The sequence below is a fragment of the Adelges cooleyi genome, unplaced genomic scaffold, assembly GCF_023614345.1.
Source record: "Adelges cooleyi isolate 19-005CV unplaced genomic scaffold, UGA_ACOO_1.1 ACOO_flye_CR_arks_rails_tigmint_CR_PRNA_38, whole genome shotgun sequence".
Classification (NCBI taxonomy): Eukaryota; Metazoa; Arthropoda; class Insecta; order Hemiptera; family Adelgidae; genus Adelges; species Adelges cooleyi.
Genome location: NW_026096056.1, coordinates 96,245 through 118,834, shown reverse-complemented (window position 1 = coordinate 118,834; position 22,590 = coordinate 96,245). Strand labels below are relative to the sequence as shown.

At 27.8% G+C, this 22,590-nt stretch overlaps 2 protein-coding genes and 1 long non-coding RNA gene across 4 annotated transcripts; all 3 read left to right on the top strand.

The window, feature by feature from the left end:
• The first annotated feature begins 728 nt into the window (after positions 1-728).
• Positions 729-7,295, top strand: LOC126841255 (uncharacterized). 2 transcript variants are annotated; one of them, XM_050577605.1, is made up of 14 exons: positions 729-749; positions 1,784-1,984; positions 2,581-2,634; positions 2,875-2,910; positions 2,990-3,019; positions 3,109-3,138; positions 3,384-3,443; positions 3,836-3,865; positions 4,050-4,076; positions 4,159-4,200; positions 4,369-4,419; positions 5,381-5,413; positions 6,652-6,732; positions 6,928-7,295. In XM_050577605.1, the coding sequence occupies exons 2-14, from the start codon at positions 1,906-1,908 to the stop codon at positions 7,167-7,169; spliced, it is 795 nt and encodes a 264-aa protein (XP_050433562.1). In that variant the 5' UTR covers positions 729-749; positions 1,784-1,905; the 3' UTR covers positions 7,170-7,295. The 2 variants fall into 2 exon arrangements, with proteins under 2 accessions (XP_050433562.1, XP_050433563.1); XM_050577606.1 differs by lacking the exons at positions 729-749; positions 1,784-1,984 and adding an exon at positions 2,312-2,349.
• Positions 7,296-14,325: 7,030 nt separating this feature from the next.
• On the top strand, positions 14,326-17,962 carry LOC126841260 (uncharacterized). Its single transcript, XR_007686148.1, has 5 exons — positions 14,326-14,417; positions 15,749-15,937; positions 17,702-17,737; positions 17,817-17,846; positions 17,930-17,962. It is a non-coding gene; the product is annotated as an uncharacterized LOC126841260 (long non-coding RNA).
• A 250-nt stretch (positions 17,963-18,212) lies between these two features.
• Positions 18,213-22,301, top strand: LOC126841276 (uncharacterized). Its single transcript, XM_050577646.1, has 8 exons — positions 18,213-18,255; positions 18,640-18,669; positions 18,854-18,880; positions 18,963-19,004; positions 19,159-19,209; positions 21,329-21,361; positions 21,834-21,914; positions 22,063-22,301. Exons 2-8 carry the CDS (start codon positions 18,654-18,656, stop codon positions 22,299-22,301), a joined length of 489 nt encoding a protein of 162 aa, XP_050433603.1. The 5' UTR covers positions 18,213-18,255; positions 18,640-18,653.
• The last annotated feature ends 289 nt before the right edge of the window (positions 22,302-22,590 follow it).

Below are 22,590 nucleotides of genomic sequence, written 5' to 3'. Positions count from 1 at the left end.
AAAAAAGTTGTATTTGCATATTTTACGGCAAGAAAATGATAAAAATAAAATTCTACATATATATTATGCATAACTTACACAAAATTATATATTATTTTAATTTTTGTAGAACTAGAACTTTTTGAGTTATGATGGAAATTCTAAATCATTTTTGTAAATAGGATAGAAGTGGGTAGGAGATAGAAGTGGGAGATAAAGATAGAAGATAGGGTTGTGGGCTGGAGTGAGAGATAGGGGTAGAAGATAGGGGTGGGAGATAAGAGATATTTTGTACGTTCAACGTTAAAATTAGAACTAAATGATAAATTCAAAATAGTTTAAGGGCCCGAAATCTCTATAAATTGTTTTAAGCCAGATATTAAACACTACAATATTAGCCAGAAACTTGATGTTTTAATATACTAGCTTGTTACTGCTTCTTAATATACTATATCATTATCTATAATTCCACCACTACTCTAAATTTATTCGGTTCTTTAACGAGACATGAAAATGCTCTATCGTGGTTGTAGACTCGGCTGAAAAACTTTTTTTGTTACCTCTAGCCTCTAATCATTTATCTCTTATAATTTATCTCTTATCATTTATCTCTAATCTCTCGTCTTTTATCTTTTATCAATTATTTCTAATTATTTATCTCTTATCACTTATCATTTACTTCTTATTTCTTGTCTCTAATCATTTTTCTCTTATCATTTTTTTAGTTATGGACCGAAAGAGACTGAAAATGATGTGTCCACTATTTTAAGGTGGGCTTTTTGCAATTTTGCAGGAATTTTATTAGTTTTAAGCCATTATTTTTTTACCTACTAGTCGAAAATTTTAATTTTTGACTTATCGAAAAAATGAAAACGGAAACCTTATTTGGGGGACCCCCAGATGTCCAATTACCTATCACTTAACTTTCATGCTGGAACACCATGTATAAAAGTCAAATAAGAAAACAAAATTGATTATAAAACAACAGAAAACAAAAAAACCCGGATTATGAAAATTTGTAAATAATGATTTCTATATTTAAAAAAGCTCGGCTATAGTCTAGAAAAAAATGCTCATATTTAATACAAAACATTTCAATACTAAAATGCAAGAAACAACTACTTTATTTTATCACGTAATAAAAAGCACTTATAATTTATTGTTTGTTTGATAATTATATAGGTACACATTATAAATCTAATATAAGTCTATGGAAACAATTTTTTTTTTTAATATATAATCCGAGTTTTTGTTGTTTTGTTCATTGTTGTTTTATAGTCATTTTTTTGTAGTTTGCACTGTACAGTAGGGTTCGAAGCTTAATGGAATCAAAGCATAGAGCATAAAGGGGACGAAGAGGTCACAGGTCTACAGTAATTATTATTAACAAAAGTGTTATATGAGTACTAACTCCTGACAAATTCTCCATTTAAGGTTCTAAAATTACGGCTAAGAACCCAAAAAACAAAAAACTTACACTCCCTAGGGGGATTGGAAATGGGTATAATTTTTAATTTGAGAATTTATTTATTAAAAAAAAAGCCCACGTCATTGTATAACCAATAGCATCACTGCTCCGCATCGAAGCTAAAATTCTGATTAAATTGTATAAAAACATTATGATAAAACAAAAACTTAATTTCTTATTTAACCCTATGAGATATTGAATGATTCACAATAAAACGATCCCCTTGTATTTACGTATCATATACAAAACAGCACCGCAAAACCAATACCTTCTAATTTGTGCACTGGAGGCAACTGGAATCAATATAAATTATTTTATGTTTATTATTGTTTACAGATCAAATTGTTTTTGTTCGCTAAACACTAAAGGAGGTATTCTGAAGTTGACAAGTTCAAACGTAAAATCCATTCTGTTGACATTTTTTGAACTTTTGCAAACGTTTAAAATAAAAAGTTCCTATGATGAAACCTATTATTTTCCTAATATCGTTTTCTAATTTTATTGTATCATTTGTTGATGGAGGTAACTGTTTGAAAGGTAACACTATACAATTTGTTTAATACTTTTATCTTTTCAATATGTATTGAATGTATTTGCGTTTCAATTAAATATTAAAATCTAATGAATTATCAAATGATACAAATATAATAAAAAATAATTTTATAAAAGTATAATAACTTCTAAGTTACCAGTTGGGTCATAACTAATCAATCACCCAGTGGATTTTTCAATACTTACAATCTATCTTGATCTAAACTTAAATCACAGTATAATTTTTTTGAATCGTTGTGTTACGTTTTCTATTTTTTTTTTAGTTTTGGTGGTATTGGAGCAAAGCATTTTAACTTTTGGGCCAACGAACTCTGATCTACTGCATAAACAGATCTTGGTTGATATCATGGGTGCAAACACAAGCATAAAATAAAAAACGTTTAAAAACCATAATTGCTCAGTTTTGCATCAAACCTTCAAATTTCTCTTTTTAATAAAAACAAAATAACACGCATTAAATAAAAATTTTGATATTTTGTTTTTACTAGTTTCTAATAGTAAAAGTACAAAAAAAATTGTATAAGAATAAACATTTTAAGCTTTATCCTTAACTTTAAAAACTACTTAACTATTTTATTTAGCTTCAACATCAGAAGCCATAGCTGAGGACATATTTGATGAAGAAGTTAATAATAGTAAGTATAATTTGTTAATCTTAAATACAAAAAAATCATAAGTAAATGTTATAAGTCTCTTGGGAGAAAAAAAACAATGTTGATATTTCAAAAATTTTTTTCAAAAGGTTTGACTTATTTATTTAGAATATTGATACCCAATTTAGTAATAAATAAAAAGTATTTTAAAAAATATTACTTAAAATTGCTTTTATGTTTATTATTGTTTGCAGATAAAAATGACATTTTTCTGTTTTATAGCTTTCGTTCCTGTATTTGCTCCGGTAGAATATCAAGGTTATTATTTGATTTTTACAAATAACAACTTAAGGTAGGTAATACAAATTTGAAAAATAATCTAATCATTATTTTACAGAGGACTATAGGATGGAGGTTTTAATCACAAGTCAGTAACATTTTTGATTTTTAACAAACAACTTTTAAAATTCATTGTTTCCATAGATATTTATTAAATAATGTAAAACATCATTACAGATACATTCATTGAGAATGCTTTTAGAGCAGGTAAAATATATATAAAGTGAATATGCTAATATATAAAAGTTTTGTAATGGGTACCTAGTTGTCCTAGTACCTAATTTTTATCAGTAGTGAAAAGTGCACCAGGTATGTAGTGTTAAGTTAAATGACTACTGCTTAAAGCTGGGTTATATAATTAACAGTATTCAAATGATTTATAATAATATGGTATCTAATTTTTTTTTATTTCAATATTTCAGTAAATACCTAATTTTTTCTTTTTATTCTAGGTAGATTGGAGCAAATAATTACTGAACTGGTTGATGATAACGTTCATTTCAAAGATTTTGGTAGTCATAATTATAATAATAATAATAATAAAAGCTAAAGAAAAAAGAAAAAAAAGAATAAACATTTGAAAATACTATAAAAATTGCATCTAAATTTTATCGTTGTGTAATTGTAAAGTGATATAAACATAACATTTTCCTTTAAATCTAAATGGAATCTTTATAAAAAAAAACACTGCTGGTAGCTCTGTCAATCTCGTCTGATTATTGTATTTTATTCTCATCCCCACAACTACTGCAATTGATAAATTATATTTTCATAAAGATTGCTTAGTCTATTTTATATAGTTTTTTTCTATTTGACTTTCGTTTTCTAAACTATGTAGTTTTATAATTTTTAATAGCAAATAAATTTATTCCAATATCGTTAATTTATGTAATTTAAATTTCAGTTATAATCAATAGTATGATCGCTGCACCGGGTAATAATTTTTGTTCAATTTTATGAAAATACTTCATTCCCATCGAATTTGCAGAGATTCTCATTGTATTGAATACACAGTGGAGCACATTTCTTCACTCCTTGAGCTTCCTTAACTTTCTGTTTAAAATATTATTATACAAATTTAAACACAATATTATTAATCTATGTAATGTTAATTTCAGATGACAGAGATCTTCTCCTCTTTGTGGGTAATTGTTTTCATTGCCTTATATTGACCTGTTACATACAAATAATTGAGATCCTTTATGCACACAAGAATTTTTTTTTTAGATTCAGAAGAAACAGTTATCCCATCCGATGACAATATGACCAGTAACCACATTTTTATAACTCATATTTAATATACTTAACGCATATTTATTGTTTATAAATACTTTACGATTAGCCATATGTACCTATTGAATAACACCAATAAAACATTTTGACTTTAGTCATAAAAAAGATGTAATTACAATGAAATATAGTTTGTTTAAATTTTAGATTTAAAACATTACCAGTATAATATGGGCCTTAAAATAAAAAATGCATTGGGTAAATATAAAATTAAAAAAAATAATAAATATACTAGTTTGTAGTTTTAAAGAAAAACTAATTAAAAGCTATATAACATATTATGTTTTATACTTATGCGTTTGATGATTATTCAAAATATAATATAAACTATTTCTACAAATGTTGCTATTAGAAATAATTAAACATTTATTCAATAATATTTTGCAATAATTATTTGCTCTAGTTAATATCAATTTTAAGTGACTGTTTTATATAAAATATACAGAGGAAGACGGTGTAAATTTAAAATAAATCATATCATTATTTTCCCTAATTTAATATTATGGAAAATTTCTAGTTTGGGAGTTCCAATCTGTAGTTTGAATATTAGTACACATTATAATACTATCCCCAACTTTATCAATCAATTAATTTATCATTTCTAATCTACCCTTGTTATGGGGTACATTTGAATTTAACGGGGACGGATTTGAGTGTGTCTTATTAATGTAGTTTAATATGTAAAATACAATTAAATTTTTAGAAAAAACGTTTTTCTGTATTTAAAGTAAATATAGAACATGAATGTTCTATGGAGTAGAATATTGAAATGGACTCCATGGTCGCCAATTCAAATCCACCTCACTTTATAATTGTTAATATTGAGTAATACATCAGATAAAATAATTACAATAAATTTACGTGTTGATACCAAATTAAAAGAAAACCAAATTTGGGATTCGTATACATTATTTTGTACTTAAAATTAATGACATTTTTATTTTTCTTAATCACATAATCAGTCTGAAATCAGAATCCGCAGATAACACAAACGATACTTCAACAGCGCGATTACTAAAAATATGTTTTTCTCGTTATTTTCTGCCCAGTGAAAATAGTTTTATCAGCATTATTTAAATGTACCCCGCATTCAAATCTACCCTAATTTCCTCCAAACTGAGTTTTATAAGTGCATAATGATTTGATGTGTTTATTACAGGACTTGGCGATCCTGCAATTGATGAAACCCAAAGTAATTACGAATTTTCTATAGTCATAAATGGCGTTGCTTGCTTTAGAGTTGAAATTTGCTTAATTTTCTTAAATAAATGTTTTATGTCAAACAACAATTTTAATAAAATAAACTTTTTATTATGGATACAGAAAGAGAAAAGAGAGTGAGACTTAGTGACCATTTATGATGATATTTTAAACGTTTTTGAACGTTAATGCTTTTATACAATGTGATCTAAATTTATCAACATTTTTTTTAGTTTTTTCGCCTTCCCAACTTTTTTTTTTTTAAATAAAGCATACATTTCATTCGCTTATGAACTCAAAACAATGTACTAATACAGGGTCATTATTTTATCATAAACCAGTCAATATCTAACTGGATTTAATTAATAATTGATATTTTTTTTTCGTATTGTTTTTATACAATGTGATGAAAAATTTGATCACCAATCCTCATAAGCAAAAAGGAGGATTTTTGGTTTTTGACATTTTCGTGTCTTAGCTGGCACATAACCGAAAAAAGCGTTATTTACTTAGCGCTATCAAAAAAGCGTTACCACACGGAGAGGGTTAGCGTTTGAATTTTAAATTTTCAATTATGTGTACAAGTTTATGTAATTAAAAACAAAATATGTTGCCATTTAAAAAATCAAAAATTCTCCTTTTTGGCTTATAAGGACTAGGGATAAAAAATTTCAAAATATTGAAAAATTGTGTAAAATATTATGTACCTAATGGTTTAGGAAAAATACCATTCTCAAAATATTCATATTTTCAGAGAACACGAGTGTCTTACGTTAGTTGGATCACCCTGTATATACTCGTATATACATTTTTTTACTAGACCCACAATATTTCCTTGATCACTTAACTGAATTTTTTGTATAGCAAGGTAGAAATGTTAGTTGGTTCACCCTAATGAAGATTGACAAAAATGAAAAATTGGTCTCTATTAACTATTTAAATTGTATTGTGTAAAAAATATGTGTTTTACTATTTTCTATGAAACCCTATGAGAAATTGAGTGGTTCGCGATAAAATGATTACCCTGTATATGTTCACGCTAACCGTAATTGGATTATAGTGTTAATGTGTATTACGATCTTTGGGAGTTCCAGTATAGAATAAATACAACAAATTACTTGAACCACGATTCTTTGAGTTATGCACCACTAGCAACTAAAATATTTTGTTTTTATTTTTTTATTTTTACAATATACGGGCATGTAAAAATGATTATCGTGGATTTTGTAGGCTTAGCTTTGGAAACCCTTGGACACAAGAGAAGGGAATGTACTGGACCAGCTATAAAAAATACAATCCAACATATATTAGGTAAATATTAATATAAGGTATGGCTTTTGAAACAGTAATGTACTGTCTTGAAATACAAACTGCGTGGCTATAGAATACGGTCACCATTCATATTCTATTATTTTTAATGACGTTTTCAAATAAGATAGTTGTGTCTTTCACCATAAAAAAACAGTATCCAGTATACTAAATTTTGCAAATTAATTTTTTTTTTAGATGAACTCGTGTATAATCTACCGGATACTGATGACTTTTTAATACGAATGTGTCGTTTGACAGGGATATACTTGAGTGCAACATTTCCAGAATCGTTCATAAACAGGCTTAGAATTAACTACGAAGATCGTGATTGCATCCTATATCATGGCCCTTGGCAAAACAAAATATACAGAATTCATAATGGCGACTGGACGCAAATATTGCCAGGCGGCATAATGCGTCCACTATTTTTAAACTAAAAATTTTCAAAAATGTTAAACTATAACTATTTTAGAAAACTTTATAAAAAATTTCCCAATGGCTTTTGCTAACAATGCTCTGTAAAACAAAATAATATGTACATATTTTCTTGTTTTATTGAATGTAGTAACGAATAATAGTATAAATTATAAAAATTTAATCACACGTGAATATAATATATAAATGCATATTAAAATTATACACAACCATAATTAGTATTGTGTCTCTTAATTATCACAACGTATATTTTTATAAATAAACATTGTTCAGCTACACTTTTAATCTAACTTTGCACAATTTTCATAATCTTAATTATTCGCCTAAACACAATTTTAAAAATAAACTAGTCCAGTATAAACCAAGTATGGTATAATCCAGCGCATAAGTAAGTACTGTAAAAAGTAAAAAAAATAGGATCTACAAAAATTTGATGCAACTTATGCTTATATTTATTCATAAAAATAATATGCATAACGAGATTAAGTCCAGGATAAGTGCAGCAAACCGAGGATACCGTGCAACGAGGAAAATGTTCACATCGAAACTGCTATCTAGAGACACAATGAAAAAAAACTATACATTACCTACTTGCGCCCCATTGTCATGTACGGATGTGAGACATGGTCCACGACGCAGGGTGACGAGAATAACCTATTGACTTTCGAAAGGAAAATACTTAGAAAAATATATGGGCCTATATTAAACCCCAATCTGGTGTATACGAGCGAAGAAAAAACGCTGACTTAAACAGTCTGTTTAACACAACCAATTTAAAAGATTTTCTGAGGTCGAAAAGGTTAGAGTGGGCTGGCCATGTTTGGCGTGCAGAGGGTGGACTGATAAAACAGGTACTCATCAACAAACCAAATAAAAAACGACCTGTAGGAAGGCCAAGACAACGGTGGTTGGACCGAGTTAAGGACGACCTGAAGAGATCACGCAATGGAGCAAGTATTGAGGATGCAGAGGATCGAGAAGTTTGGAGAGCTTTGGTAGAAGCTGCGAAGCGCCTAAATGGCGCGTAAAGCAAAAAAAAAAAAAAATGCTTATATTTATATATATAATAATGATTGTTTAAAAACCCTTGATCATAAAATAATACATTATCTATTGATTTAACTAAACATTTAGCTGTTGTCTTAACTGTTTATTCTCATAAATAACTTATAAAAAGCGGTCCTGTAAGTTTATCATGACTTGTAAATGTATTGTAATTTTACATTTAGTATTATTAAAATTAAGAATTCTTTTAAAAGTCAAGCCAGGAATTAATATAAAGTTAAAAAAAAAGAGGTTAAATTTTATAAAAAAAAAGACGAAAAAACGACCACAGTAGTCAAAATAATTGAAATAATTATGTGTAAAAATAAGATAATTTTTTAAAAAAGTCGAATTAGATGTAGCGTAATTATAAATTTACTAATAAAAAGTATTTAAATTATATTTTATACTGGTATACATTGTTGGCTTTATTATATCTTATGTCGGTTAATAGAAGTATGTTTTTTAAGTAATGATGAATCAAATAATTCGAAAAATTATTTTATTGTATATTATAGTTTATAACTTTTGTTATGAACATTTAATTTTTATATTATATAGTTAAATAATATATCAAAGTAGTATAACACAATAATATTATTATTCTTAAGTATAATATTAATATTAAACTAAACGGTTATGAATATGTCTAAAATGTATGTTATTACTTCTCTAAATTATTATTATCTAAGAAGTTTAGTTTTTGTGTGTACAACCTTCAGTTTTTAGTTAACCAAGTGTGCAGTACAATGGTGCCAACACTCAGGCCCGCCTCAAGCAGGCGACATAGGCACACACCTAAGACAGCATTTTAAGTATTTATGTTGTACAATATTATTGTCAATCTCATACACATAGGCAAAAATAAACAAGGAGAGTGGAAACATGGTATACTTTAGGTTTGGTGCTTTAGATATAAATTCCTATTTTTTTTTAGAATATAATGGCAAAAACTAGTTGAACTGTTCAGTGTTTACCAACACTTTTATCGCTTTAGAAAGCCTCTTAACACTTTCTGTGATGGCTGCCACAGCGGAAAGAAGCTTTGAATTGAATTTAATTTGAATTGAAAATTATCAAAAATAATCTACCTACAGACCCAAATGTCACTAGATCGTGTAGTGGACCTTGCAATGATTTCAATCGAGAAGGATCTGAGAATTACTTTGGACCTGCATGAAGTTACATCTGATTTTACAAACGCAATAGCACTAAAAGTTAATTTTTAATATTTTGTTTTTATTGCAACTATTATAATTGTGTTTTTACGTATGAAGTCTACTATTAAACATCTAACCAATTGTACACTATTTATAAAATAATATAATGGACACGGAATTTGTTTATTTTTGTATAAACAAATATTGGATGTAAAAAATATTTCGCTCATAAACAATTAGGTGGCGAAAAACTTGAGTTTGTCTAGGTGTGTTCAAACGCTTGAGCTGAGCCTGGCCACACTTAACCCACACTATTATATTCATTACGAAACTAGCGACGAGGAAAATAAAATATCAGCTTTAAATCTAAAACTCGACGATAACCTGATGGTTCCAATTTGTTGACGATTAAATCTTGTCTAGTCTGCATCAAAGCGTGCACGAGGTCGTTTCTCACGGTATTGTTTTTTGTTCGGTAGTCCATCGTTCGGTTAAACGAAGATTCGAAAAAGTCTGATGCCGCTAATTTTAGGAAAGTCGCTAATTTTCAACATTTTCCTAAGCGACGGTGAAATATACATGACAAATCTGTATGTCGACGCGAACACCGCATGTCCGGCTTTCCGGAAAGGTGAATCTTCATCAACGATGGCGTTCAACTTCGGCATACCGAAAACGCAAGTACCGATTACGTCCGTGTAATAATCGCCCATGATGTCACGCACTTCTATTGAATTAAGCTCATTGCCAAATTTGTCATCAATTGGTACACTACAACACACTACATTCTTTTAGCTGATCATGCATGTTTTTCAGCTGGGACAATGTGAAAATTCGGCTCAATTTGCTTCTCGTGATTTTCCATTTCTGTCCTTTCGTCCCAAACACGCGGAGTAGCGTCGATATCCACAGCCATACCGCGGTCGGTGGAATGCGAGAAATCTTCGATGAGCCTTTGTTGGACTTTTCATCTTGTAAATGCCCCAGTACTTGTGTCCGAAACTGTGACTATTTTGCTATTGTAGTTTTAATTTTCATCATAGATTTTACAGTTTTTCCATTGTCATATAAATTATAAATAACATCCAGTGGCTTAAGATAAGGTATGAGTTAGATAAAAACATAAAAACAAAAATACACCAATGCAAATCAATGTTTAACCCCATATCCAAGCTAATATCAATAAATTGGTTGCTAAAAAAAATCTAATAAAGAGATTAAAAAATACAAGAAAAGCTTTTTACTGAATACACATTTTTTTTTTAATACTGTAAAGCTTTTTAGTCTAAGACGTCAAAAACATGGCTATCACTAACATAGCACTAATAATAGCCTTGAACCAATAACCTTGAACTAAAGATAAGTAAAACGTTAGATGATCATTTCACCTAAACATGTCTTGTTTTTAGAAAAAACCAACTAATGTTTAAGTTTTTTTTGATAATATTTGTTTAAATATCTTACGGTCACAATTTACATATTATAAACAATTTCCTTATAGTGATATTTTCTATGAAATGATTTACTTATTAAAGTTTCATGTAAATTCGTTACACTAGATGATAACAATTAGTTTTTAGTGTTTGAGTTAAAAATATTATTTTCAACTTTAAATGGTAGTTTTAGATGATAACTTTAAATGTCAAATAGAAACCTACATGTTTTATTAGTCTATCAAATTGAGATTAATGTACTAAAAATAATGAATCGTCTAAAACTAAGTAAACATGTTGACAAAATGAAGTGTGGTAGACTTCAATTTTTGTTTATCCGTATGTGAATTTTTTAAATATTTTCTTTTACAACAATCCTTTGAATAATTATTTCCAACTCGACCATTCGCTGTACACATGACCGTACGGTGAAATAAATTCCGTAGATAGACGTTTAATATTAAATAGTTTTCTTGTCTATGCATATCACTGCACGCTATTTTGAACTATAATGTTGTAACTTTTATCCATGTAATACTTAATTAATTATAAATTTTTTATAATGTATTTACTATGTAACATTTTAAAGTCCAGTGATGATACAACTAACTCCAAAAGTGTATCAACACTATCCCCTTTCTGAAAATTGGTACAAGATATAATTTTTGTTCCTACAAAAAAAGTAGTGCTTGGTATTTTTATGAGGCACTTCGCTATTCTGTTTAATTTACTATATTTCTAATCAGGTATGTGGAGCAATGGCCACCCAATACAAAACTTATAACATGAGCATTACAGACGTTCGGCCACGACTCAGAAGCAAAAAATAAGAAAAAGTACTTGTTTTATGTTTAAAAATAATATACGTGTCTTGTGTAGTCATCTATAATATCATACCATAATCTAATTTTTGTTAGATAAAACAAAAACAACTTGGTTTATGACAAGCGCATAAAAAAGTGAAATTTAAGTACTTATTTTAAGTATAAAATAAGAATTTTAAGTTATTGGAGGACAATATAACGAAAAGCTACTAAGTTAGAAATAAAAAGTGATTTCATTAGAGAATAATAAATAAAAGGAAATTTACACTGTCGTGAAATTAATTGATCGAAAATCTATGAGTTGTACATTCGTCTTATTTAACTTAACAGATAATCTCACAAACTTTGACTAAAGTACAATAAAACAATATTTTAAGGCTTTTTTAATCAACTTTTTGATAACATGGATGTCAAGTAAGGCCTAACAATATTTCTCGTCTTTGATTAGCTACAGCCCATCCATCAGCTATACCACGTCCTCTCAAAATTATTTTTCCAAATTCTCATGACGTCTGTTTATTTGAACAGCCGAGTGGAAAGGGATAATATTTCTCAAACCTAACTTTTGGAAATTTTAACAAAACTGTTTATTTCCTATATAATTTAAATAGGAATTGTGTTTTATAATATTTGTTATTGAAGTTCAAATGGTATATTATCATTTATCGCTTATGCAGTGGCTCATAAGCCACTGCATTTTCATTTCAACTTCAAAACGGCTATCTCAGTTTATTTTTCTTATTTTGTTTTAGTAAATTTTTGACATCTTTTCCTTTTAATATAAATATTTTTTTTCTTAATAGTTTTGTGTCTGCATAAGGATTTGATTATAAAAATTTAAATTGTATTTACATAATTAAAATTTTAATATGAGCAACTAAAAAAAAACTGTTAATTCAGTGTTTTGTTTATTTTGGTATTTTAATCAAAACATGAAGCTCTATGCGAATTGTATTTATTTCAGAATAACCACATCTTACGTAAAATAAATATCCATTCAAATTTAAAAACTTATTCTATACCTTAGATATTATAAAGGTAAACTTAGGTCGACTATACATAATACAACAGTAGCCCTGAAAAGAAAACAGGAAGTTATGGTGTCGGATTTTACATGAGCAAGAAAATGAGCAAGTTCTTTTTAAACTTTAAAAGCCATATCAGACAGGATAAGCAAAATAAGACTTAAAGGAAAATTCAGAAATATATCAAAATTCTCAGTATACGACCCAACTGAAGTCTCTGATGAAGAAGCAAAGAATGATTTTCACAACAGCCTAGAAAAAAGCATTGATAAGGTACCTAAACATGATTGTTATAATGGATGACTTTAACGCAAAGATCAGAATAAATAAGATCAGTAGCAGGACGATTTTCTCTACACGAGTGATAATGGTTTACTCTTGGTTTAATGTGCAGAAATGGTAGGATAATAATTAAAAGTACTTGTTCTCACACACAAAGGAACATGGGAGATGCCTGGATAGAACGTAGTTAATCAAATTGACCATATTGTCTTTTAAGCTCGTCTCAGCTAAAATTGATGAAGACAAGCACGATGAGAGACCCCAACTGCAATACCGATCACTATCTATTTCGTGCAATATCTAGACAACGCTTAGCTAACATACAAAAAGACAAAGGCATAGAAAGAAAGAGATGGAACACTGAATGCCTGAAAAATGAAGATGGCCTAAAAAAATATCAGGAAGCTCTTGACACAAGACTAAGTAGCCTAGGAGACATAAACAACAATTATCAAATAGAAGACCTATAGGAGCTTCTCAAAAGCATAACGCAGCCTAGGAGAGTGTAGGTGACACTAAGAACGTTATAAACGAAGAATGGTATGATGAAGAACGCATAGAAATTTTCAATAAAAAAAAACCAGGCAAGATTAAAAATTCTGCTAAAAAATATCGACCACACGCCCTAATGGTACGGACTATCCAATCCTCTCAAGGTCTATGGACTATGGGATCCCGATTTCGATAGACGGTTACCCATATATTACAATGTATTGAAAATAAAATATGATTTGTCATGTGCTGAGATACACAAAAGAGCTTCTATATATTATAGTAGAAGGGAAGATAAATGTCAAAAGAGTCGGAGACGACTAAGAACATCGTACATCAAAAAGATAATAACCGATGCTGGTCTAGCAAATTATAGGGAATGAAAGAGACTAGCTGGTAATAGAGAGGAATGGTGAAACTATGGAAAACTGCAAAACCAACCTGAAGGGTGATCACACCAAAAAAACCAGTTTAATAGTTATGTACTAATTGCAAATTTGAAAAATAAAATTCAGCAAAATACGATTTGAAAAGGGAAATTGCTTAAACTATTATGATAAGAATAACATTTCTAGGTCTGAAATGATTGTAAAACCATGATATAAATTTCAAAAGAAAAAAAAATACTATTCCGTCCAATAATATATTTTACCTATTCAAGTGTTAACCTAGAAATGTTGCCTCAATATAAAATACATTTTCACTGCAACTCTAATGTAAACATTGGATATATGGACGATTGTAAAACCTAAGAAAAACATAGTCTTAACTCCGCGTCGAAGTAGAGTGTATGTACACGGTAAAAAACATAAAAAAAATGAACCACCTGTGAAAACAAACAACAATACTGATATTGCAAAAACCTATTCGGTTCTGATTTTTCGGGCGAAATATACCTTAGCTCATTCGTAAGTCGCATAAGACCATATAGTTTCAAAAGCCGGACAAGTCGATTATTGTCTAAGAAATTCTATCAGCTCAACAATATTAGTAAGTATTTCTATCCAACTCTGAAAATTGTAATTACGTTAAGACTAAAAAGGAATGAGATTTAGATCCATACGTTTTAATGTGAAAAAGACAGCAATGAGTATTTTCTATAACTAGTTATTTTTTTAACGGGTCTAACGGCATTTTTTAACAACGTTTTTGAGTGAACGGTTTTCTTATATTTACACAATACCTCATAAAAGTAACTCCTTAATGTACATATACCTAATTAAAAATAACAAATTTTTAAAAATATGTCGTCAAAAAATGTATTATTCAGCAAAATTTAGATTGTCCATCAAATCTAAAAACCATCAACATAACTACAAAAATGAAAAAAAATATAATTTTGTAGGGTTTTGAATTCTGCATAAAATACGGGTACAATTATTATTTTTATAATAGCCAAAAATAGAATTCTAAAATTGACAAATTGCAAAAAAAAAACTTATTTTGCTTTACTTAATTTGTTAACACCTATTTGCTTGTATCACTTAATAATATGAACTTACAAATTATTGTTTGTTTCATAACTATAAACGGATTGACGACCCGTCCCGGATAGCGAATTCGTCAAGAAACCATCTGATGACGGCGTTGGGCCTTCATGACCCGTTAAGCTACATGATGATGATAATTATATACACATTAAAAAATCTATGAAAAATATATTTTTTCTTTTTCCGAGTGTTATTTTTCTGTTCATTTTTGTTTTATAGTCATTTTTTTTTTTACTATCGGTTTAAATTTAATTTAAAAAAGTTGAATTTGCATATTTTACGCTAAAAAAATGATAAAAATAAAATTGTACACTTATATTATGCATATCTTACACAAAGTCATGTATTATTTTAATTTTTGTAGAATTAGAATTTGTTGAGTTATGATGGAAAATCTAAATCATTTTTGTAAATATTATTTTTTTGACTTGGGCCGAAGGAAATAGTTTTTTTTACTTTAGGTTGTATACACCAATTGAAGACCTCGGGGCCGCTACAAGACATGTCCTTTTTTCAAAACGTTTTAAAATCCAAAAACAAATTCTTCAATAATGAAATGTATGCTTTACCTTTACCAAGTTTCAAAAGTTACTATCAAAAAAAAATACGTCGGAAGTGAAACAAAAAAATTCAAATCACATTCTATGAAAAATACAAAAATTAAATTTCTTATTTTACCATTTGAGATATTTAATGATTCACGATAAAATTATCCCTCTGTATATATGTATCATACACAAAACAGCCCCGCAAAACCAAAACCTTCTAACTTGTACACTGGAGGCAACTGGGATTAATATAAATTGCTTTTATGTTTATTATTATTTACAGATCAAATTCAAACTTGTAGATTTCGTTAGACAAGTGGACAAGTTCAAACGTGAAATCCATTCTGTTGAATTTTTTTTAACTTTTGCACACGTGTAAAATAAAAAGTTCCAAAGATGAAATCTATTATTTTGCTAGCATTGTTATCTAATTTTATTGTATCGTTTGTTGATGAAGGTGACTGTAACGAAGGTAACACTTTAAATTGTTAACTTAAATTTAAAATTGTTTTAATACTTTTATCTTTATATGTCTAAGAAGGTAAGTACAATATAAAGAAATTATTTATTTATTTATATATTTATATAAGGAGCCTCCATATCTGCGTATAACTACTCCTTGAAAAATTAATTCTACTTTAAAACGCGTAATCTGACCAGAGTTTTGGAAACCTAAACACTCCACCCTTCTAGCTGGCCTTATTTTTTGATTTTAAATAACCTGAGTGCTAACTACTTACTTATTAAATTTACAAATTTTTTTTTTAAAAGTTTACCCAATCTTTTGATTCTTTTTTCCATTAAATTCCACTTTACTGAATTCCAGAATTGTATTGACTTTTATTTGAAATGTTAGGACGTACAAAATATGTCCTATAAAAATGAATACTTTGCCGCTATTATTTAAATTTTGTATTAAGTGTATTATTAATCTTTGCCAAACCGTATCATAACCTTATTCTAAATCGAACGCTATGAGCATTTAGTATTTAGTTAGAAGTGTACTAGTGGATTAACTCACGGTCTAAGGTCGTTAATTCAGCTTATTTATTAGTAGCCCGGTATGTTTGGTTGTGTCTTCGTAAACTTAATATAGTATTAAATCTTAAGTTGTTTAAATTTGTGCTAACTAGTTTTATAGTAGTAAGGACACTGACTTTATAAAACGTACGAATTCCAATATAATTTTCATGTTTCAGCTGATAGTAGAACGGAAAATAAGTTTTAAATTAACATATTTATGTTTACAGTATCTGTCATCAGGAGTTAGCCAATGATATAACTATTTTATAAAAATTAGTTTTTTTCCAAACTCTTTATTCTAATTAGTAGACTTAAATATAGAATATAACTAATACCATACAAAAGAATCTCAGAACATGAACAAAAATATTCCACACATTTTATGTTCCTAAACCCATTCCAATCTAATCATTTTTATACCAACTTTTAGAATTTAAAAAGTAACGCATACATTTCATTAACTTTTTAAAATGAGAATAATGCACATTTGAGTATGTAAATGTTGACTGGTCGATAACCAGTTTTAGATAATTATTTTTGTAGTTATTGAAGTTTCATATTTATGGCAGGAGGAAAGGTAGAGTGCAGTATTTTTTTTATATCAGCACTCACTGACTCTCCCTTTCTAACTTTTAAACTCATATTACTTTAAAAATAGTTGTTTATAACTGGTTATCAACCATTCAAGTTTTTTAGTAAAATATTCTAAATAAAAAAAATTAATAAAATATATACGTTACCATTTAAACTTCAAAAGATGCTATAAAAAAAACAAAGTAGGGAGGGGTAAAAACAAAAACAAATTGTGAAAAGTTGAGATCACGTTTTATAAAAAACAATATGAACAAAAAAAATTCAATATCTTATTAAACACTATTACATATTGAATGGCCCATGATCAAAGATGCAGCCTGTATACGGTTGCTAAACCAAAACCTTCGATTAATAATATAATAAAAACAAACTCAAATGCCTATTGACTGTGAATTTGTAGAAAGCAACCTAGAAATTCATATATATTTAACATATAAATACTGGCTCGCAAAACCAAAAATTCTATTATCCGGGTTGGAGGCAACGGGGATTTTTACAAATTGCTTTTATATTTTTTATTATTTGCAGATAAAATAACATTTTATATATATATATATATATATATATATATATATATATATATATATATATATATATATATATATATATTTATTTATAGCTTTCGTCCCTGTACATGTTCCGCAAAATTATCAAGGTTATTATTTTATTTTTACAATTACCAACTTACAGGTTGGTCATACAAAATTAAATATAATCTAATCACTTTTTTACAGAGAATTATTGGAAGCAGGTTTTAGTCACAAGTAAGTAACATTTTTGTTTTATAACAATTTTTTTTTTTTTAATTTACTGTTTTCATAGATATTTATTAAATTATGTTTTACAGATAAATTCATTGAGAGTGCTTCTAGAGCAGGTAAAATATATATAAAATGAATATGCTAATAAATAAAAGTTTCGTTATGTGTACCTAGTTGTCCTAGTACCTAATTTTTATCAATAGTGAAAAGTGCACCAGGTATGTAGTATTAAGTTAAATGACTACTGCTTAAAGCAGGGTTTAACAATTACTATTATTCTAAGTATTTATATGGTATCTAATTTTATTTCAATATTTCAGTACATACCTAATTTTTTTTTAATTTATTCTAGGTAAATTGGAGCAAATAATTAATGAACTGGTTGATGATGACGTCCATTTTAAAGATTTTGGTAATCATAATTATAATAATAATAATAATAAACTAAAGAAAAAAATAGAAAAAACAAAATCACTATAAAACTTGTATGGGCAATTTATCTTTGTGTAGTTGAAAAGTGATAAAAACATTACAATTTTTTCCGAAATCTAAATGGAATTTTTAATTAAAAAACACTGCTGTTAGCTCTGTCAATCTGGTCTGTTTTTGTATTTTATACTCCTCTCCACAACTGCTTCAATTCAGCAATTATATTTTCATAAAGATTCCCTAGTCATTTAATATAGTTTTTTTCTACTTAAATTTCGTTTTCTAATCTTTAACTATGTAATTTTAATAGCTTTTAATAGCAAATAAATTATTGCAATATCATTAATATATGCCATGTCAATTTCAGCTATAATCAATTCAATGATCACTGTACCGGGTAATAATTTTTGTTCAATTTTAAGAAAATACTTTATTCCCATTGAATTTGCAGAGATTCTCGTTGTATTGAATATACGGTGGAGCACATTTCTTCACACCTTGAGCTTCCTTGTCTTTCTGTTTACAATATTATTATACAAATTTAAATACAATATCATTAATCTATGTTATGTTAATTTCAGAGGAAAAAACTATTCTTTTGTTTGTGGGTAATAATTTTCATTGCCTATTATGGACCTGTTACTTACAGTTCTTTTATATTCTTTATGCACACAAGAATTTTTTTTTTAGATTCAGAAGAAACAGTTATGCCATCCGATGACAATATGACCAGTAACCACATTTTTATAACTCATATTTAATATATTTAACGCATATTTATTGTTTATAAATACTTTACGATTAGCCATATGTACCAATTGAATAACACCAACAAAACATTTTGACTTTAGTAGTAAAATAAAAGTATAATTTGTTTAAATTTTAGATTTAAAACATTACCAGTATAATATGGGCCTTAAAATAAAAAATGCATTGGGTAAATATAAAATTTAAAAAAATAATAAATATACTAGTTTGTAGTTTTAAAGAAAAACTATAAAAAACTAATTAAAAGCTATATAACATATTATGTTTTATACTTATGTGTTTGATGATTATTCAAAATATAATATTAACTATTTCTACAAATGTTGCTATCATAGGCGGACTTAGGGGTTGATTTTTGGGGGGGCTTTAGTCCCAGACAATATTTAGACATTGATGTAGCCTACAAAATCTTTATTTTTCGTAAATTTTCCGCTTTAAGCATGTGTGGGCATGTATATGCAATATTTTGTTATATTTTTTTATTGATGCAACATGTATAATATTAAAATCGAAGTTGAATATCAACTGATAACAAAATTATTACTATATAGTATAAACTATAAATATACTGTTAATTTATATTTTACACTTGCTGACTACTTTTATTATAGTTTGAGTATGTTTATATACAAAAATATTGCCCCCCCCCCAGGCAAAGATTCAAAGCCTCTACTGTAGAAGTGTTTATAATTAGTTTTTTTAATTTTTTTCTAATTATAAATCGAATTAATTTTCTAATAGCTTAATCAAAAATTTGCCTTTTAACGCCTATACATCATTTTTTCTATTTATTTTAGCTAAAAAATGTCCAATAAAATATAAAATTTAGTTTAATGTTCTCGATGAGGTGATAGAAGGCTAGAATACTATTATTTCCATCCACATACTTCGTCTATAATTTAAAAAGCGTATTATACAAAAATGATTTATTCCATAACAAACCAGTTTTCAGTTTTCACTAGGTACATTATTGTTCTATACTTAATAAATGAATTAAATATTTAGGTTAAAATTTGACTTTCAAAAGTTATCTTCAACATTTATCCTTTAAAATAATACCTACTGTAAAATTGTTTTGTTTAAAACAACTACAGTAATTATAATTCAACTTACGAATATAACTTGCTCCACTTGCCAAAACAAACCGAAATATTTTTGATGTATTAAAAACACTATCTGCACTATTTGTCAGTAAAATAGGCAATGAATTGGTTATATTTTTTAGCATGGCATAAACCTATAGAAAAGAGATATACCCCAAAATGTTTTAACATGAAAAAAATAAAAAACATTTCATATAAATACGGTTTTTATACATTTTTAGGTAATAGAAAATTAAATAAGAATTTTACTGAAATAAAAAAAGCCAATTGGGTTTGGGGGGGCTAAATCACATATTGGGGGGGCTAATGCCCCTTTAGCCCACCCCTAAGTCCGCCTATGGTTGCTATTAGAAATAATTAAACATTTATTCAATAATATTTAGCAATAATTATTTGCTCTAGTTAATATTAATTTTAAGTGACTGTTTTATATAAAATATATAGAGGAAGACGGTGTAAATTTAAATTAAATTATATCATTATTTTCCCTAATTTAATATTATGGAAAATTTCTAGTTTGGGAGTTCCAATCTGTAGTTTAAATATTTGTACACATTATAATACTATTCCCAACTTTATCAATCAAGTAATTTATCATTTCTCATCTATAAATGTATAATTTTGTTCAAATGTACCCTTGTTATGGGGTACATTTGAATTTAACGGGGACGGATTTGAGTGTGTCTGATTAATATATTTGAATATGTACAATACAATTTAATTTGTAGAAAAAACGTTTTTCTGTATTTAAAGTAAATATAGAACATGAATGTTCTACAGAGTAGAATATTGAAATGGACTCCATGGTCGCCAATTCAAATCCACCTCACTTTATAATTGTTAATATTTAGTAATACATCAGATAAAATAATTACAATAAATCTACGTGTAAATACCAAATTGATAGAATACCAAATTTAGGATTCGAAGACATTATTTTGTACTTAAAATTAATGACAGTTTTATTTTTATTAATCACATAATCAGTCTGAAATCAGAATCCGCAGATAACACAAACGATACTTCAAACAGCGTGATTACTAAAAATATTTTTTTCTCGTTATTTTCTGCCCAGTGGAAATAGTTTTATCAGCATCATTTAAATGTACCCCGCATTCAAATCTACCCTAACTTCCACCAGACTGAGTTTTATAAGTGCATAATGATTTGATGTGTTTATTACAGGACTTGGCGAACTTGCAAATGATGAAACCGAAAGTAATTACGAATTTTCCGATAGTCGTAAATGGCGTTGCTTGTTTTAGAGATGAAATTTGCTTAATTTTCTTAAATAAATGTTTTATGTCAAACAACAATTTTAATAAAATAAACTTTTTATTATGGATACAGAAAGAGAAAAAAGAGTGAGACATTTGGATTGTAAACTAATATTTAACACTTCTCAAAAGAAAAACAAATTATAAGTGTACGCAGGGTCATCATTTTATCGTGAACCACTCAATATCTTATAGTGATAAAGATGGAATTGGGGTGGAAGATAAGAGGTGGGTGATAGGGGTGGGAGATAGGGGTAGGATATAGGGATGGGAGATAGGGGGTGGAATAGAATAAATTAGTTGAATCACGATTCTTTAAATTATGCACCACAAGCAACTAAAATATATTATTTTTATTTTTTTAACGTCTACTTTATGCTGGCATGTAACAATTATTTTTGTGGATTTTGTAGGCTTAAATTTGGAAACCCTTGGAAAAAATAGAAGGAATTTTACTAGACCAGCTATAACAAATATAATCCAACCTATATTAGGTAAATATTAATATGAAGTTGTATGAGTTTTAAAACAGTAATACATTTATTATTATTAATATACATTAACGCATAGTGTCTAGAAATACCATAAAAAAAAAACATATTATTTGTATGTTAATTTAAAAAAATTTTAAATGTATTTTAGAAAAACCCGTGTATGCACATAGGATTACTGCGGCCGCTTTTCGACGATTGTGTCGTTTGACAGCGATATACTTGAGTGCAACATTTCCAGATTGGTACATAACCAAACTTATAATTGACTACGAAAAACGTGATTGTATCTTATTCCATGGACGTCAACAAAGTATATACAGAAGTCTAGATGGCATCTGGGGGTTTTTAATGTCAGAAATCGCAGTGCGTGGACTATTTTCACACTAAACATTTTCAAAAATATTAAACTATAACTATTTAAGAAAACTTTATAAAACATTTCCCAACGGCTCTTGCTAACAAGGCTCAGTAAAACAAACTAATATGTATACATTTTTTTGTTTTATTAAATGTAATAATAAATAATAATATAAATTATAAAAATACAATCACACTTGAATATATTATATAAATGCATATTAAAGTTATACGCAACCATTATTATTATTGTGTCTTTTATTTATAACAATGTATATTTTTCTAAATATACATTGTTCAGTTACACTTTTAATCTAAC

Coding starts and splice junctions, on each gene's coding strand:
- LOC126841255 (XM_050577605.1), top strand. CDS start 1,906: ATGATGAAACCTATTATTTTCCTAATATCGTTTTCTAATTTTATTGTA. Junction 3,020..3,108: donor GATGGAGGTTTTAATCACAA/GTCAGTAACATT, acceptor ACATCATTACAG/ATACATTCATTGAGAATGCT. Junction 6,733..6,927: donor TACAATCCAACATATATTAG/GTAAATATTAAT, acceptor TTTTTTTTTTAG/ATGAACTCGTGTATAATCTA.
- LOC126841276 (XM_050577646.1), top strand. Junction 19,005..19,158: donor ATCCGATGACAATATGACCA/GTAACCACATTT, acceptor TTTAAATTTTAG/ATTTAAAACATTACCAGTAT. Junction 21,915..22,062: donor TATAATCCAACCTATATTAG/GTAAATATTAAT, acceptor AATGTATTTTAG/AAAAACCCGTGTATGCACAT.